Source organism: Hyperolius riggenbachi, chromosome 5 (assembly GCF_040937935.1).
Source record: "Hyperolius riggenbachi isolate aHypRig1 chromosome 5, aHypRig1.pri, whole genome shotgun sequence".
Taxonomy (NCBI): Eukaryota; Metazoa; Chordata; class Amphibia; order Anura; family Hyperoliidae; genus Hyperolius; species Hyperolius riggenbachi.
Window position 1 is genome coordinate 198,570,691 of NC_090650.1, and position 19,366 is coordinate 198,590,056.

Sequence of the window (19,366 nt, forward strand, 5' to 3'; positions counted from 1 at the left end):
ACAGAAGGGAAACGAGGAAATGTGTCCTGTATGGAGAGAGCTGAGCCTGTCTAAATCCCTCTGGACCTGGATCACACAGGGCAGAAGGTAAACATAGAGAAATGCAGCCTGTATGTACAGTGTTTAGCCTGTCCAATCCCCCCTCGTTTGTCTCACAAGCCGTAATCTGATCTCTCCCCTGTGTCACTTGACTGCCATGGCAGAGAAGGCAGATAAGCTCATTTGAAAGCACAGGATGATAACAATATAGCCATTTGGTTCCCAACTGCTTCTGAGCTAAGTGCTTCTGCTGATCTGCGTGGCCATACACTCGTTAGATTAGCAGCAGATAGATCATCAGATAGATCTCTGATCTATCTGATGTGTTTAGGAACATTTTTTTTTTTTATACTAGGAACAGATTTCCAATATATTTCAGTATGAAATCTATTGAAAATCGATCTGATGGCATTTGTTTGCCATCAGATTTCCATTAGGTCCAATGCAAAATGATAAGCCATCTCAACAGATCCACCTAGATTTTCCATCATGTCAGATCGATTGAAATCGGCCGCAAATCGATTGATTGGTCAATCGATTTGCGATCGATCAATCAGCCGATAATTGGCTGAGTGAATGGGCCCCTTAACTGTTACCGTTTTTTTTTTGCTTGGATTTTGACTACTCTCCGCCTGCCTGTGTATTTTTCAGGGGGGACAGCAGAGCGCAGGGGCGACTGGCAGCGGCATTAGGACACTGATGCATGCCATTGTGCAGAGAACATGCCTCTGTGTCCTATTAAGATTTAGAAAATCCACCTCGGGTTCTCTTTAATAACAGTACTTCAAGTAGCTGAGTAGCCAATAACATGGCAGTCTCTATAAATCTATAGTGTGATCGTTGGGTCTAGTTAAGTAAAAAAAAGCACGAGAAATTATTGGAATTCGATACCTGTTGTTTACCAAGTGCAATTTTCATATATTAGGGTCATCCAAGATCCACGCCAGTGGGAAACAGGAGTCGGTCTTCCTCTGTCACAGATCAGCAAGATGAGAGCACAGCAACTCCCGACAAAGAGGTTGGTAAACTATTCTTAGCCTGTCACCCTGTCAACCTCAGCTCACCCATGGAAATCCCCCCCCGTATGATGAATTTCATTCTCTTAGCCGTCGCTGCATTGTATATAAAGTTTTATGCACCTTGCTTCTGAATTGTGCTTAATAATTGTACCCCACTAAGTTATAGAAGTGTGTCCCACATTGTGGATTCACTATAGACCGGGCCAGTTCTAGTTACAATGGGGCCCCCTCACAAAGCTCACCCCACCCCTGCACCAGTATTAGGGGCCCCTTTGTTCTTGTCAAATTCTCTCATCAACACCCATGGCCCCTGAGGTGGCTGCCAGGTGCCCCCCAGGTCTCCCCCCAATGTTATTGTGGTCCCCGGGGTCATCTGCAGAGTTTTCGATAGTGTAGCGACTCGCCTGTCCTGGCTGTCATGCTCCTCCATGTTCCTTGTCTTCATCCTCACAGGGTTGCCTCTCCTCCGTGACTCAATGCAGGTTATTACGTAATATGCTACTGGATCCCTGAGAAGATGTAGCCAGCAGAGATGTAGATGGGAGTGCACGAGCCATGAACTTATGGAGGACTGCGCCAGCCTGGACAGGGGAGGTGCTACACTGTGCAGAACTCTGCAGCGGACCACAGTAAAGTTGGAGGGAGACTGTGGGGCCCAGCAGTTAGCTTAGAGCCCTGGGGCAATTGCCCAGCTTGCTCCTATGGTGTAGTTCCGGCCCTGGCTAAACAAGCAGAAGGCTTTTCTGTTATGGAGAATAATAAACAACTCCTGTAAGAAAGTATGGGCTTGATTCACTTACAGTACCACAGGCAAACGGCTAAAATACTGTTACTCGTGCTAATAAATTATTATGGCAGTCTCACATCTCCTTGCACGCAGGGCTGTGGAGTCGGTCCAAAAACCCACCGACTCCGACTCCTCAGTTTAGGATTCCTCCGACTCCTCTAATTTGCATATTACAATTTTGTTGATTAAAAGTATGTAACATGAAATTCGTCTCTTAACTGCCAACGCTTAGGAATTTTACAAGACAACTGAAGTGAGAAGGATATGTAGACTACTATATTTATTCCCTTTAGACTAAAACTAGTCCTTGGTAAGAGTACTTGTAAAAGGTACAAACCGGAACAAAGAACATCTATCAGGCCCTAGGCAATGTAACTGTGGGTACATGTAAGAGTGATGTGCAGGTACTCTGCAGGGGAATGAGGAGATTCTTCCTCTATTACACATTCTTCATGCACAATCTGAACAAGGTTTATGGGTAACAGACAACACCTCTGTGTTCAATGTGCAGAGCATTCTCAGTGGATTCCCTGCAGCTCTGTGGAGAGTGCATATGTAGAGTATAGTACTACTGTGTAACAAAGTAAACCTGAGACAGATAACATTAAAGTTTTATACATACCTGGGGCTTCCTCCAGCCGCCTTCAGGATAATCAGTCCCCCGTTGTCCTCCTCCACCCCCTGGATCTTCTGCTATGAGTCCAGGTACTTGAGCCAATCGGGCGTAGTGCGCATGCACACACTCCGCCGCCAGGAGCATACTACACCTGTGCAGCACTATTGCGCAGGTGCAGAATGTTCCTGGCTGTGGGAGCGGCACGCGGCCGGACAGCGCTGACTGGCTGAATTACCAGGACTCATAGCAGAAGATCCGGGTGGTGGAGGACAGCGAGGGACTGATTAGCCTGAACGGGGCTGGAGGAAGCCCCAGGTATGTATAAAACTTTACTTTTCATCCGTCTCAGGTACCCTTTAATTTGTAGTCACCAAACCAAATTTTAACAACCTATCAAATTATTTGATTTCATCAGCAAAGGGAGTGCATACATTTGCATAAATCAGCATCAGTGCAGAATTATTTCCATCTCCTTGACCATCTCTATTGGTGACACAGCTACACATCAGGCTTTATTCTTACAGCATAGATGTTATTTAGTATATATAAGAGATTCCTGTGTACACATCATATATACAGTCACAATCAGATATGTATATCTGACCTTAAAAATACAGGGACTGCTTTAGTGAAGCAGCACAAGTAACTAATTTTGATTGGTTTATTTCATTTTTGTGGACTAAGCACAGCTGTTACTGTATATACATTATTTTTAATGACTATTATCTGAGAAATAGAACATTTTATCATATTTTCTATTTTAATTACAGTTACAAATTCATTAGGAGTCGGTGTCGGTGCATTTTTTTCCCGACTCCAGGCACCCAAAATTGCCCGACTCCACAACTCCGACTCCACAGCCCTGCTTGCACGCTACGTTGCAACATAGTGTGCATTACCTAGCAACGGCCAATGCTTCATCTTGCCATGCGATAGTGGCGTACTGCTACTGTGATACTTCACTAGCGCGGCCGCTACTACGTTAATTAATGTAGCAGTGGCAAGATGAAGCATCGGCCGTTGCTTGGTAACGCATGCTACACTGCCACTAGCGTGCAAGAAGATGTGAGAAAGTCATAATAATAATTAGCATGAGTGACAGAACTTTACTCGCGCTGTTTTGGCTGCGGTACTGTTAGTGAATCAAGCCCTATATGAGAGCGGTCAGAAAGTATGACAAAAGTTAATAAGATAATTTAAAGGGACTCCGAGCAGTGCAGAAACTATGGAAAGATGCATATCATTTTAAAGCTCTCTTTCTCCTCTTTCCAATGATATATAAACCGCCGCCCTACGCCTTTTAGTTTTTGCTATTTTCGATTTTGATCGCGAAAATAGAGAAAACTAAAAGGCGTAGGGTGACGATTTAGGTGTCGCCAGAAAGAGAAGAAAGAGAGCTTTAAAATGATATCCATCTTTCCATAGTTACATTGTATTACACAGGGCGACTTTTTCTCAAAGTCAGCAGCTCCATTCAGCAGAAAAAGTCGCCCTGTGTAATACAATGTAACTAAGGATAGATGGATATCATTTTAAAGCTCTCTTTCTCTTCTTTCTGGCGACACCTAAATCGTCACCCTATGCCTTTTTAGTTTTCTCTATTTTCGCGATCGAAATTGCGGCCACGGCAACTTCAATCGTGAAAATAGCGAAAACTAAAAGGCGTAGGGTGGCGGTTTATATATCATTGGAAAGAGGAGAAAGAGAGCTTTAAAATGATATGCATCTTTCCATAGTTTCTGCACTGCTCGGAGTCCCTTTAAGTATTCAGAAAATTTTAATTCTTCCTTCTGAGTTCAGTTGACATATTTACTTACTAATAAAGTCAGTCTGCTTCCTAAAATAACTAATGTAATCGCAGTGTACCTTTTCCACTGGTGCACTGGCCGATACATGCTGCATTTTCTGTGCTGTTGCACAATATTTAGTTTTAAAATAGCCACCGTGAATTGCCAGTAAAATGTACTTGTTTATATGTTGAAAATCGGAATCACAGCGATCATGATTTTCGGTGTGAAAAGGCCCTAAGGACTTCTTTAGAGGCAGTATGGAAAGTTTGCAACCTTCACTTGGTTTATAGCATAACACGTTGCGTATTGCAAACAAAATACTAGTGGATGAATATTTGTACAATGCAGTATCGTGCATGTATCCACAACAATTACGTAATTTTTAATAAATCCAGGAGACCCTGCATGCAACTCTAATAGCAGAAGCACTTCTCTTTACCAAACCTCGTAATGTTGTGAACTAGATGAGGCTTCCAAACTTTTGACCCTAATAAAAATAATATTTAGATAAACACTGATGTTCTCCAGCATTGGAGAACCTTAATAAATGAGGCTGGTATACATAAATAAGAGGAAATCGCTTCCTTGCCCAGTCTGTGTTTAATCATCATTACAATGTGGACGTTTTTTCCTGTTGCGCCCTTCAGGAGGACACCCGGATGGGGGAGTTCTGCCCACATATGGACCAGCACAAGGGAAGACCCACAAATAAAACATTAGTGGACACATGACCAAGCAGTATAATTTCTTTCTGTTGAGAACAGTCATACTGTATCTGGGGATCACAAAGTTAGAATGCATGAGTTTGTTGTATAGCAGTTGGTAAGTCCTGTTCGTTATTTAGGACACAGTGGATTTGCTTTGAACCGGGCCTGTTCAATTTTATTATCCACACACATTGTTTGATAATGTCAGCTACATAGGCGGTAGTGTGGCAGAGGCCGCATGATAACACAAAGTATGTAGGAACTGGTCCTTCTAGTCCTCTCAGGAGGCAGAACTGTGAGAGAAAAGGTGTTCAGAGGATCTGCTGAGCTAGGGCTCATGGGCATTATAAATGGACCAGATTTAGTCAAGGCTTTGTGAGCAGGGCAGCTGCACTTGACCCAGTCAGGACATTGGAAGTCAAGTCAGACTTTTTTTTAAATAAGCCATGCACTGCAATGGATGTGGAATATGAATTTGCAAAGGATGTGGAAGTAAGTCAGGGGCTTTAAAAAAATAAATAAAAAAAATAAATTATTGTGACATTTCAGCTGGGGACCAATTAATCTGTACATAGAGCTTGTATGTCCCCAGCAAGAATCCAAAAATCTAACCAATCCTCACGCGGATTGTCCTGTTGTGAAGAGTTGGCAGGATTGATTATTTATTTATTTTTATATATATGGTCTGAAGCTGCTTTCTCAGCTCTGCTTACTGGGAACAAATAAGTGATCTAATCTTCAGCATTCTTGTTTCACAATGGGATGCTATTTCAAAGAGTTTCTTACCCATGGTTGGGGCAGTTGATGAGTTAATACCCAAGCCTGCTAATTGCGTTCTATTCCGCTTTTGTCACTTATGCCATCAAACTCCTTATGCTACATTGGGAAATCGAGCGTCCAGAATGGGTGAAGCTTGTACATGTGAACCTGGGTATTACTAAAGGTCTCTATGATAAAAGAAAATGCAGCAAGAATGGCATAAATGGATAGATTTTCATGATCTGAGGTTAGTTTAAATTATCATTTTTTTCCCTCAGTATGTATGTATGTTTTATTTTGTATGTATCCGTTAAAATCAAATGTAATAATACTTTTCAAAAAACAAAGTCAGAGGTGCTTCCTGTTCAACATTGTGGAAACAAAAGTCTGTATGAAGGCTTTCTGTGTTATACATTTATTTTGTCCTGCAGCATCTGTAGTGTTAGAAATGTTTTTTGGGGTTTTTTTGAGGGGGGGGGGGGGTGACAATTGAAACAAATGGAGATCCAGAAGATAGTGGGAGACGAGAATAATTTGCCTGCTCACCTATAACATGGTGTTACAGAAGTCTCCATGTTTGCTGTCAGTCATTGGATCATTCCACATCTGTAAATTGAAGAACAGGCTCCTGGTCAGTACAGCTAATTACTTAAAGAGACACTGAAGCGAAAAAATATATATGATATAATTGGTTGTGTACTATGAATAATTACTAGAAGTTTAGCAGAAAAGAAAATATTCTCATATTTTTTATTTTCAGGTGTCTAGTGTATAGTGTCTTTTCTAACATTGCATCATTCTATAATATGTGCAGATTACACAACACTCAGCATTCAAAATTATTCTTTCAGAGCAGTCTGTGAACTAATGACCTCTCCTCCTTCAGAGAAAAAGTAAATAGTTCAATAACACTTGAGATATTAAAAGTCCGATAACAGCCCTCTCCACGACTTTGAAAGTCGCAGAGCTTAACCCCCTTGGCGGTATGAAAAATACCGCCAGGGGGCAGCGCAGCAGTTTTTAAATTTTTTTTTTTTTTAAATCATGTAGCGAGCCCAGGGCTCGCTATATGATAGCCGCTGCTCAGCGGCATCCCCCCGCCCGCTTCGATCGCCTTCAGGGATCTCCAATCAGGAAATCCCGTTCAAAGAACGGGATTTCCTGGAGGGCTTCACCCGTCACCATGGCGACGGGGCGGGATGACTTCAGCGACGTCGGGACGTCATTGGGAGTCCCGAACCACCCCTCGGCGCTGCCTGGCACTGATTGGCCAGGCAGCGCACGGGGTCTGGGGGTGGGGGCCGCGCGCTGCACCAGATAGCGGCTATCGGGCGCGCGGCGGCGGCGATCGGGGTGCTGGCGCAGCTAGCAAAGTGCTAGCTGCGTCCAGCAAAAAAAAAATTATTTAAATCTGCCCAGCAGGGCCTGAGCGGCACCCTCCGGCGGCTTACCCCGTGTCACACACGGGGTTACCGCTAAGGAGGTTAATTGCTTTTTTGCATAGAGATAACTAGAGTTTCTTAACTCTTCCTGTACTGGAAACAATTAGACTGATGTATCTGATCTTAATGTTTTTATTTCTTAGCTGTACTACACATACAAATCATAATATCATAATTTTTTTTTTCACTTCAGTGTCTCTTTAAAGGATACCACAACTGACATGTGGCATAATGAGATAGACATTCCATTTGCTCTTGGGGGCACTGAAAATGGGGGAACGGCTAATGGGAGGACCTTATAATAAAGACACTTTGGTAATGCAATAACTGGTAAGAGGTAATCCTAGTAGGAGCCATTCTCAATGGAGGACATTATTTAATGTATCCTATAAATGGGAGGCACTATGAGAACCTATAATGGTGGAAATTCAAATTTATTAAGCACTTTGCTTTCAGGATATGGGAGATGATTAATATCCTTGAATCCGCTACAGATACATTTCCCCCCCCCCCCCCCCCCCTTCTCTCCCTTCTAAACTTAGCAATTCAAATAAAATGTTTCTTGGGAAAAATAATACCACCCAAAGAAAGCCTAGTTTGTCCAGACAAATTTAAAATAAGTGTTCATACACACTTCTATACGCATACTGTATATGTAGCTGTACAAACAATAGTCAGGCATGAAAAAAAGGGGAATGCTAGATTCTAATGTCTTTTTTCATATACATTTTATAAAATTCAAAGTACTGTTCATAACAGTCAAAGCCCAACTTAACCCCAACTTGATCAAGGCAAATTCTAATGGCAATCTGGATAAGTGAATACAAAATAGAGTATAGAAGCAAAGTGGTGAACACAAAACCTGTTACATGAACCAAAGCTGCTTGGCAGTGCAGCCTGAATTCACCTGATGTGTGGATGAATTGGGTGTGCTTATGTGACACCTAAAATAGGAGTAAAACATATGCTAGAGTATTTTCCTTGTATTGCCTGCATATCTCTGCATTGCAGTAATGTGTTTGGCAGAGAAGACGAGGTGACAGAAGTTGAACACGGTTAATCCAGCGCAGGAGACTTGTGCGCAGCCGGCGCTACCATAGGCTGTAATAGGAATTACGGCTATAGCAGCGCACAGGGAGTAACTTCGGCGCCGTCAGAAGACGGAGCTGAAGTTACTTTTAAAACACGATTCGGCTTCCAGCAATCGCTGGAAGCTGAATTATTTCATCCATGGTGGCCTGGAGGGGGAATAGTATTTAACACGGCCAGGAACGTGTGCAACAGCAGGATCAGCCATATACCGGCTGTATCCTGCGCCTCATACGCGTCAGAAGTCACTAATGGTAATACCACAATCTGCCAGATGGAAACTAGTCTTTAGTGGCGGAGTGACACAATTTTTTTATTTATTTATTTATTTAAAACCTTCAGTTCCAAAGGTATTAATTATTCTTATCAGTGTTACTGATCTAAGAATTTGCATTGATCAGGCTTGTGTCTAGTTAGGCTTTAGGAAAGCATTTTAGCTTGTTTTACATTGATAACTGAATTACAAATATGACAGGTATATGATTATAGCAAAATAAGTCAGCTGGTTAAGGTGACTTTAAACACTGATGTCTGATGATTTATCTCATTCCATTGCATTGTGTGGAGCAGCTGCTGGCCGGGATGATAGCAGAGCCTGCTTTACTCTCTGAGTACACAATTTTTGCTCTGGACTATACCAAAAGGTCCAGACCACAGAGTGACAGTGTGGTGAGTCTACCCCTTTCCTTTCAGCCCTCCCTGAAGCATAATTAATTTAGAACTGCTTCTAGATCCCTCCGGTAGTAATTCATTGCTTGTATTTGTAACTAGCACTAATATATTACTTGTGTGCTTTTGATATGGGGTTTCTTTAATTTACATTAACATTGTTAATGCTCAAATGTTTCTAACTCCAGCTCTTCCTTGGTCAAGCCTAGTTCTCCAGTGTGCTTGGTAATGCACCATTGCCTGTCACCCAGACACAATAAAGCCATTGTTTTCTTATGAGTTTCAACAAAGCTAGAATTGTTTAGCTTTTCAATTGTCAGATTCAAGTAAAATTGGTATAATGGATAAACTGTTAAATAATTGTACATACCGGTAAGTAATAGTGTTGTGATATTTATCATCTGTACCATGCCTTGGAAATCTAATTTAGGGACAATAAAGCTTGTAAATATCTACTATTTAAAAGTATATTGTCAGTTTTAGCTGCAAAGAAGGGTGAAGAAAATGTTTTAAAGAATATTTCTATTCCACTAATATAACACCATCTGCATTCAGTTTTGTTTATGAAAAGGCTTGCGATTTTCCAAACGCAAGTACAGTGACATTCCAATTGGAATTGTGGGAATGCATTCATACTGAATGCGTTTACGATTTTCTTAAAAGGCAAAGATCTGCTACACTCTTCCTGCGTTTCGATTGAGCCCAAATTGGTGAAAATCGCAAAATGCGTCTGTGATTGGGTTTAGCGATTATTGGTGTGAAAGAGCCTGCAACCTGTGTTGCGTTACCCTATTTTACTGCAAGAGGCCACAAAAGCAATGAAAGTCTATGGAGAATTTCACACCTATTGCAGTCTGTTTTGCTGCACCGGAGGTATCAGATGCAAGGGCTGCAGCGTATTACTGCAAGCACCACACTTAATGCATGGGGTAGTGGAATTCTATGGGCGACAGAGTAGGTGTGAACACTGGCGCACTGTGCGGTGCGCATGCTCGGACTGAAGGGAATCCCAGTGACTTGCTTTCTGCCAAGCAGGAAATATGTCACTGAATGTGACATGTGCGGCAGTGCTATGAATAGGACCCTGTCGGCACACTTTGCAGCAGGGTCATATGACTGATGTTTTATGCCTTGTGGTGGGATGCGGCAGGAGCATGAATCAGCCTTAAGGTGAAGCAAACTTGTCAAAACAAAATACTGGTTCCCCTTTATTGCTTCATGTCTGGCTTTAGTTTAAATGTTCATTAGTCTGAAATGGTCTTTTTTTTTTTTCTTATGCGTATTAGAGGGGAGACTCAGGACTTGCTTGTAAATTGAGCCCGCCTTTTCTTCCTCACTAAGCTGCTTCCTTTATCAAACTGTCACCAACTCAAGTCATGTGCTATTGGTGACAGGATTAGTAGGCACTAGCCTTCAGTTGACCTAGAACAGCTTCTACTGTGAGAGATAAAACTGCAGCCCTGGGCTTCATTTGGTGAATGCTTTTCTGCTTGCTGCCTATAGCAATAAGTCAGATTTCTAGTTTCATTTGCAAATCGTCACTGTTTAATTTACAAAGCTTAGTTCTGGAAACAGCTTGGTTTTGTAAAGCTACATACTCGCCTTACAAGGCAGGAAGATGGATCCAGCGACGAAGTCCCACGACAAGCTATCCCCGATCCATCCTCCTGCCGGCGGGTATATACGATGTTACATGACGGGCTTGAATGAGCGTTCAAATGATCACAGTACTTTGTACGGGATTCGTCGGGATTCTACCCAATCTGAATCGTCATGTCCGGTGCTGAACGATGCGTGATCGCTGCGGGAGGTAACTCCGTTTAACATGCTTCTGGTAAACCATGTTGCCGGCTGTCTGGTAACATCGCTGCAAATATCCCCCAGTGGGTACGCAGCTTTAACCTGCCTCGGAGGAAGCTCTTATGAGCCATAGGGGAAACCAGTCCCTGCACCCACCGCCCCTTCATCCACCAGGCCTGTGCCCTTCATCTTTTAATATTCATGAGGTTACCTCATGTTTTGAATAAAACGTTACAACAGTGCTGGGCGTAGTCTTCTCCTTTTCCATTGCCGGTCTCCATGTTTGCCTTCTGGTAACAGGGAGGGTAGGTGTTATAGGATACACTCCCACTTATCTTCCCTTTGCTGTATTAAATAAGGAAGCCACTGATCTTCCTTTCTGTTTTCCCTGTGAGAAGGCACATGGTAAGATGAATAACACACATCAATCAGGAACAGGAGGTTTAATGGTTTTTCAGTGCACACTTCCAGCTCTACTAATAAATGCATTGCATGGGAACAGGGGATTTTATAATTCGCATCTACAAGCCATTTAACAACACTTATCCCTACAAGTTTCTGGCAATGTTGAATGTGGGATTACTGTACTAATTCACTTTAATGTGGAACTCCAGGCTCATACAGAGAGAGCAATCCGTGCCCATGCCGATAGTTTTATACGAAAAATATTTAGCAAAACAGGTTTATTGGTTAAAAAAATATCTGTTGTGCTTTGTAGAGGGTCCCACATTGAAATACTACCGGCCAAGTGGAGAGAGTAATGCTTGGCTTATGCTCATGTGCAGGATTTCATCCAGTGCTGTTGTCTCCCATCATTCTTGGTTTATGTCCTAATCCTTAGGGTGGAAACGTTGGAGGAAAGGGAGCATCCACTCTTTTGCTACAATATCTTCCATCATTGAAGTTAGGAGGTTGTTAGTTGATGTTAATGATCTCACAGTGAGGGATAAACCTCATGTTGATGTAGCTATAGCCCACACATCCTAGCATTCCTGTATAATACGGTAGGCAGTCACATCAGAAACTGCAGTCTTTTTTTAACATTGACTGTGCTGGACCTTTAGCTGGAGTTTCCAGCAGGGGTACCTCAAACCAACAAAGTTCTAAAGGCTGGAACCTAGTTATATTATGACTTCACTGTGTAGTATTGTTCTTTGTTCTGCCTGGAATTCCACTTTAAGTCCGTCAGATGATATGTATATGCAAACATTTACTTGTGTTGCATATAACTTATTAGAAAGATGCTTAATACATGTAGCTAAGTGTGTACAGTGTATGTGTACTGTGACTTTACTGCAAATCATGTACTAGATTTCCCGTGCTCTGTTACTGTCCCTGTGTATCCCATATTTAAAGAATACACTTACTTGTAGTATTTTGTGTGAGTGTTTTATATGATTTCTATTAAATAATGAAAGGCATAATTACTGCTTATTCTTGAGCATTGGTTTTACAGATTCAGCCAATTATAATTTCTAGAAGTCTTATAATTGCATAACAATGTGGTTTGAGTAATGTCTTATTTTTATGTTAGACACATTTAAATGCAGATGTCATCTGTTTTTATCATTTAGAACATATCAAGGTCTCCAGACAGCATGAATGGCAATGATTCTGCTTCAGGACTGGTAAGGCCACCGTGTAATTGCTCCTTATTATGTTTAAATACAGAGGGAGGTGTGATGAGTTTCATTTACATTATTTTGTTGAGATTTTGAAGCCCAAGTTTCAGCACAGATTTTTATGTGCATTTGGTAAAATGTTTGATTACACATGTAAAAATGTTGTCGTTTTTTTGCTAAATAAAAATTACAAAAACCTTCATCTTTCAGCTCCTTGCTCACGCCTCCCATCCAGTGAAATTGAAGCTGGGACTCCTGGCTATTAGGAATGGCTTTAACTGACAAAGCAGTCACTCTACACCCATGCATGCCCATATTGGTAGCTCAGCGAACTAGTGACTAGCACTCTTGCCTTAAAGAGGAACTGTAGTGAAAATAACGTAATGAAAAATGTGCTTATTTTTTATTAAAATTTATTTATTAATGATTTGGTCAATGGTTGCCCATTGTAAAATCTTTCCTTTCCTGATTTACGTTCTGACATTTATCACATGGCGACATCTTTACTGTTGGCAGGTGATGTCTGTGGAAGGAGATGCTGCTTTTTTGGCAGTTGGAAACAGCTGTTATTTCCCACAATGCAACAAGGGTCCCACAGTGTGATGTCAGGACCATGGTCTTGACATCACACTGTGGGAGAGGTTTCACCGTAATATCAGACATACAGAGGTCCCTGATGATCCATTTGAGGAAAGGAAAGCTTTCTCATAGGAAAGTGGGTATCTGCTACTGATTAGGATGAAGTTCAATCCTTTGTTACTCTTTAAGTTGCATGTTCTGTGCTTGGCCCAAACACTATCGGAGTAGAGTGTGTATGTTTTCTCTCTATTTGCACTGCTTACCCATGGGAATTACCCTTTCTTTCCACATCCCAAAAACGTACTGTAGGTTAATGGGTTTCTCCCTAAAAAGTGACCATTTCTTGGTAGGAATAGTAAAGTGTATATACACACACACACACTCACACACACACTCTCACTCACTTTTCGCGGCTTCTTCTCTACTTACTTTAGGCTTCAAAATTCCCCCCCAAAAAAATATTTTTAATGAAGGGATTACCATGGAGGCTCATTGTATTTAAATATTGTAAAAGATGTTTTTGCAATGTCCATGGATCATTCTGGTGAAATAGCCTTTAGAAGCTGTGGTAATTCATCGCTGTGACATTAACTAACTTGTAAAATACTTTTCAATTTTATTTAGTTCCTATCCACATAGTTGACATTGTCTGGTAGTTTATTGTGGTGGTTTGTGGGAACAGTCCTTCCACATAAGGTGGGCAAGTACTAATTTTAGCCTGGTTTCTTGACACTTTCTATAACTTTTTACTCTGTTATTAGTAAAGCTCAGAAGTAGGTTAGGTCCAGTTAATGCATTCATCAACACAAGTTTGACAATGTGCAGGCAACTCTGAAAAACACTGCTGCTTTGGATGAGCCAGAGACATCCCACAGCAAGAAGAAAAATAAAAAAATGACATTATTTTATTTAGCAATCCATTATGATGGTTCCCTAATAGACTGTACTGGTGCTAAATTTCTAACTGAGATTATCTCAAGCAATTGTTTAACAATGAATATCTAGCTTGTGTGCAGGTTATTTGTTCCTTTTTGAAGGAAAAATGACGGTAGTACCGCACTTCCAAATGTACTATTTCAGGGTGGATGAAGGCAGAAATCTTTGAAGCATATATGGCTATAAATAGACTTAATGCCTTGAAATGCTTTAGTACGCTTTTTTTTTTCCATACCAGTGCTCTGTGAAGATTTCAGTTAAAGGAATACTGTAGGGGGATCGGGGGAAAATGAGTTTAACACCCGGGGCTTCTAATGGTCCCCCGCAGACATCCTGTGCCCGCGCAGCCACTCACCGATGCTCCGGCCCCGCCTCCGGTTTACTTCTGGAATTTCAGACTTTAAAGTCTGAAAACCACTGCGCCTGCGTTGCAGTGTCCTCACTCCCGCTGATGTCACCAGGAGCGTACTGCGCAGGCACATAAGTGAAATTCCAGAAGTGAACTGTAGGCAGGGCCGGAGCATCGGTGAGTGGCTGCGGGGGACCATTAGAAGCCCTGGGTAAGTTCAACTCATTCCCCCCCCCCCCCCCCCATGGGAAACATGGGCATTTCTTTGAAAATTAGTTATAACTGAGAGCAACTGATTAAGTGTAAAATGGGCCTTACTGCTTCATGTTTAGTTCGCTCTGCTGCAGTAATCGCAGTGACCTGGTCTTGAAAGGAAACGCCAACAATGGAACAGATTTACAAAGCTGCCACCTGGTCCAGCAACCATACATTTGCTAAGCTTTATTGAGTGGAACTCCTTTCTGACCAGGATCAATTTCAAGACTTCACTTTCTGAACATGAAGCCAGTCAGTGCAGGGGTCTTTCATCTGCATGACTAGAAGGAAGTACAGCCACAGAAAAGTACAGCTTTAAAATCTAGAACCAAATGTCATGTTTATTATTAACCTCTGTCTTCTCCCCAGAAATATTTCCAGCGGGGCGGCATGAAAAAGTAGCCGGGTGGGGCGAGAGGAGAGAATGCAGGGCAACTCTGCTCACAGCATAGGAGGTGGTGAGCCGCTGACAGCCGGGTGCTCACCAAAACTAGCCCGGCTAAAAGAGCCTGGGGAGAACACTGGACATGAAAAAGTGCTTGCATGCACATCTCAAACAAACCCCAAATTATACTGCTTGTGAACATTGGGCTCCAACCAGGTGATTAACTGGTGAATACCACACTTTTCGGAATAAAAGAAGCTCTGGACTATAAGATGCACCTAGATTTAGAGGACAAAACCAGGGAAAAAATGTGCTAAAATGCTAAACCTGATGCATCGATAGTGCAGGGGTGTCCTGTAATTCCCTATCCAGAAATCTTCCATGGCAACAACTGAGGAAATTACCTCTTTGGAGTATTTTAGAGGTTTGGATAGAAAACTGTTTTAAGATGGCTACACAATGCAAACCTTAATGAGCCATGAGGGCCATTGGTCCCACCACCCCTATCAATTTTATCCCTGGTAATATAGTGGCCCACCCTTCTTGTGCGCTCCTCCCTTTACCAATCCTATATTAAGAGCAGTGCAAGGTGCATGAGCATGGGATGGGAGAGGGGCCTGACTGCTTTCCTCCCTCCCTCTCCTAGGGCCCTCCTCCTAAGTCAGCTTTATGCAGAGTAAGCGCAGTGTTATGGCAACACAGGCTCACCTGATCCATTCTGCAATTATGTCTCTCTTTATCCTTTGTGGCGGCCACCCAGCTAGCCACTTCCTGGTCCCTTCATGTCACAATTACGTGCAATTTTCAGAGGACTGAAGTGGAGAGTAAAGCAGCCGCTGCTAAGGGTAAAGGGTGACATCATTGCAGCGTGGATCAGGTGAGTCTGTTTTGCAGCACCATTAAGCTTACTCTGCATGAAGCTGACTTAGGAGGGAGGCACCAGGAGAGGGAGGAAAGCAGTAAGGCTCCTGTCCCACTAATCCCTCGTCCCTGTGGCCGCTAATACAGCGGTAGGAGGTTGGCCAGTTCACGCTTGTGGATGTGGTATTTCACTAGTGCCAATGGTTTCATGGGCAGGACCAAGTTCTGTCATTGGGGCCAATCGCGGCACTGTCCCAGTATCAGATGTCAGTAGGCATCATTTGTTAGTGAAGGTATGACGCCCACCTGCATCTGATGGGTTACTGCTACTACAATAATGCAGAGCCTCAGCCCTGCCTGCAAGACAATCGGCACCAGTGAAATAACCCCTCCACAAACAACTACAATGAGCACTCCTATACGCCTGTACTTGGCAGGTAATGGCACCTGATGGCAGCAGCATGGGGGGGTACTTGGGACACCTTTGACCCAGTCTGAATGGATTATTGGGAATATAAAATGACTCCTTTTTTTTTGGGGGGGGGAGGGGGCGAGAGGGGGGAGATATACAGGGCCGGTGCTACCATAGAGGCAAAGGAGGCAGCTGCCCCAGGGCCCCAGAGCTTGTAGGGGCCCCCAGTGGCTACAAGAGGAAAAAAAATTCAAATCGACCTTTATAGTTTTTGAGAAAATCGATTTTAAAGTTTCAAAGAAAAAAAATACACATTTAAAAACCAGCCGACTTTAATGGTTAATAGCAAATCCACCTTAAATTCTAGAAACCCTAAATTTGCAGGATATGTTAAGGAGATCATTGGGAATAAGAGGAAAAAACAATTTTTCAAAAAGACCTTATAGTTTTTGAGAAAATCGATTTTTTTTAAAGTTTTGAAGGAAAAAAGTATACTTTTAAATGCGGTAAATGTCACTTTTAGTACCGAACGGTAGTGTAATTTTACATGTATCAAAAGAGCAATACATTTCCTGACGGGGTTTCCAGGGGGTCCATACGCAGCCGCAGCGCTTTGGCCAGGGATCGCTATACAGCCGCAATATGGCTGTATGAAGATCCCTGGCATTTTTTTTCCTATTTTCCCAATTATTATTTTTTTTTTATGTTTAGAGTGTGGGAATTTTTTTTTTAAAAAATTGTGGGGTCCCCCCTCCTGAAACTTTTTAACCCCTTGTCCCCCATGCAGGCTGGGATAGCCAGAATGTGGAGCTCCGACCGTTTGGGGCTTCAAACCCTGACTATACCAGCTGCAAAATAGGTCCCTTAATGCCAATTTTTGCTCCGGGGTATCTGTTGGGGGGCCCCCCAGGTTTATTTTGCCCAGGGGCCCCATTGTTGCTTAAACCGGCCCTGGAGATATACATCACCAATATTTAGGACTGTCTGGATTGTACACTACTGTCTTGCTATTAATTGTTTGGTAGATTAAACTTTTAATAATCCTTGCAGAAAAGCGAGGCCCAGTCCTTTGCACAGAAGCTACAACTTCGTGTCCCTTCAATGGAATCGTTATTCCGCAGCCCTGTGAAAGAGACGTTGTTCCGTGCTTCATCAAAAGAATCACTTGTGAGGAGTAGCTCACGTGAGTCCTTAAATCGAATGGAGTCAGACAATGCAGGTCCTACATTTGATCCAGCTTCAGATATTGAAAGTGAGGCAGAAGATCCTGTAAGCAGTTTCGAGGGCCTCAGCAAAGAACAGCTTTTACACAGGTTGAACAGAATGGAGAAAAAGTCTGGGCAATTATCGAGGGAAGTATTCAGAGGTGAGTGTTTTACTTAGACCACAATAGTAACAGTCTTGTATAGTTTGAATTATTAATACAAGTCCATATCCATATGCAGACAAAAAACGACTTATAGCTTTGGCTGTTAAAACAAGAACTCCTATTGGTTACTTTTGCATTGTCAACTATTCTACTTTTTTTTTTTTCTTCTCAGTTTTCTGACCCTTGAAGTCAGTGATTTAGATGGATAAAATTAGGAAAAAAGCGCTCAGAGATCCAGTCCCTCAGGCAATCATTCCCCAGCAAATCTTCACAATAGAAGCAGACAGTTAACACAGTGAGGCGAGCGATACTCCAGCACCACTCCCACCCCCCCCCCCCCCCCCCCCCCCCCCCCCCAAAGCAAAACGACCCACCGGATGGAGCGGCCCGATCGGGCCCGACTGCGCCCCCAGGGGCACAGGCCACCCCCCCAGCCCCTCCCGGCAAACCTCCCCGGCTGCGCCCCCCCCAGACGAGTGGCCACAGTTCCAGATGCAGCTCTTCTGAGTGACAGCATGCAGTTCAGGTTGGAAGAAAATAAGCCCTCCCCTCGTTTCCTTGTTTAGTTATAAAAACAGTATAATAACAGTTCTATGCATTAGATCATATATCTCGGAACTTTTAAACCCTCCCCTCCCGCTCCACCCTCCTTTAAGCTCCAGCCTTCTCTCCCCCCCCCCCTCCCCCCTATAAGTCCCCCCACCCCCTCTCTGCATGCTTACCCCTTCGACACTTTGTGTTTTGAAAATAAGAAAAAAGTAGAAAAAAAGAGAAATATCTTAATTAAGTTATTCATTATATGTTTACTCCCCTTCCAACAGGCCTAGTGAACCATGCATATGTTCTGTTAGGTACCATTTAGTAAACTTAAAGTTCCCCATTAGGGCTATTCTTTCCTCTCTTGTAAGCTGCCCAAATTACAAATTTCCTCCAGGTCTTAAAGAAGGCCTTTGTCCTCTTATCTTTGGCCTGTAATGTATTTAACTTGTCGAGTACAAAGAGACTATGTAGTTCTTGTTTCACTCTCCCCACTGTAGGTGGATCTGGGTCTAACCATTTCAGAAAAATCGTTTTTCAAGCCACTATCAGCGTTAGGTAAAATAGGGAAGACGATTTAGTTATGCGTCTTCCATCACTTTAGGAGTATAGTTAATTACACAAAGATATTGATCTTTAACCAATTTCTTATTACAGAGTTTGTTAGCATAGAGCAGCACCCTATTCCAGAAGTGAGTGATATAACTGCAGGACCATATGCAATGTAGCAAATCAGCATCTTTAAGCTTACATTTTGGACAGTAGGGACTATAATGTGCTGGTGGTTGCCTATATTTAATATTAAATGCAAACTTTGCTTTATGCATTAATAGAATGCGAGGTTCTCCATACTTCACTAGTGATGCAATTTCGTACTACGTTCCATCCTGCAATTATTTTGTCTGGCAATTTGTCATCCTGAAAGGTGCTAATCCATGCCTGAAAAAGCAGTTTCTTAAAGAGACTCTGTAACAAATTTTTCAGCCTTAGTTCTTCTATCCTATAAGTTCCTATGCCTGTTCTAATGTGCTCTGGCTTACTGCAGTCTTTCTTAATTGCACTGTCTCTGTAATAAATCTTATCTCCTTTCCTCTGTCGGGCTAAGGCTTGAATGTGTGGAATGTGCAGGGCTGCTTGTGATTGGATAGAAGCGATACACACCCTCTGCAGGCCCCCTGCACACTCACACACTCACACACTCTGTTTATGTGAGCCTATAACAAGCTGGTTAGTTTGTTTGTAAACACTGCCTAAAACTGTTAGTTACAAGCCAGGATTGCAGCAGAGAGTGGCAGAAAACGCGTACGTACAAAAAGGGCGCCTGGACAAAAAGGGGCGGCGGTG

General features: G+C 42.6%; 1 protein-coding gene across 1 annotated transcript in view; it reads left to right on the forward strand.

Moving 5' to 3' along the window:
* GOLGA4 (golgin A4) overlaps positions 1-19,366 on the forward strand; it is a 227,626-nt gene that overhangs the window by 29,469 nt on the left and 178,791 nt on the right. Inside the window, 5 exon segments of the mRNA XM_068236570.1 lie at positions 965-1,057; positions 8,819-8,917; positions 12,292-12,345; positions 17,167-17,445; positions 17,447-17,482. Of these exon segments, the coding sequence (XP_068092671.1) occupies positions 965-1,057; positions 8,819-8,917; positions 12,292-12,345; positions 17,167-17,445; positions 17,447-17,482 (561 nt within the window).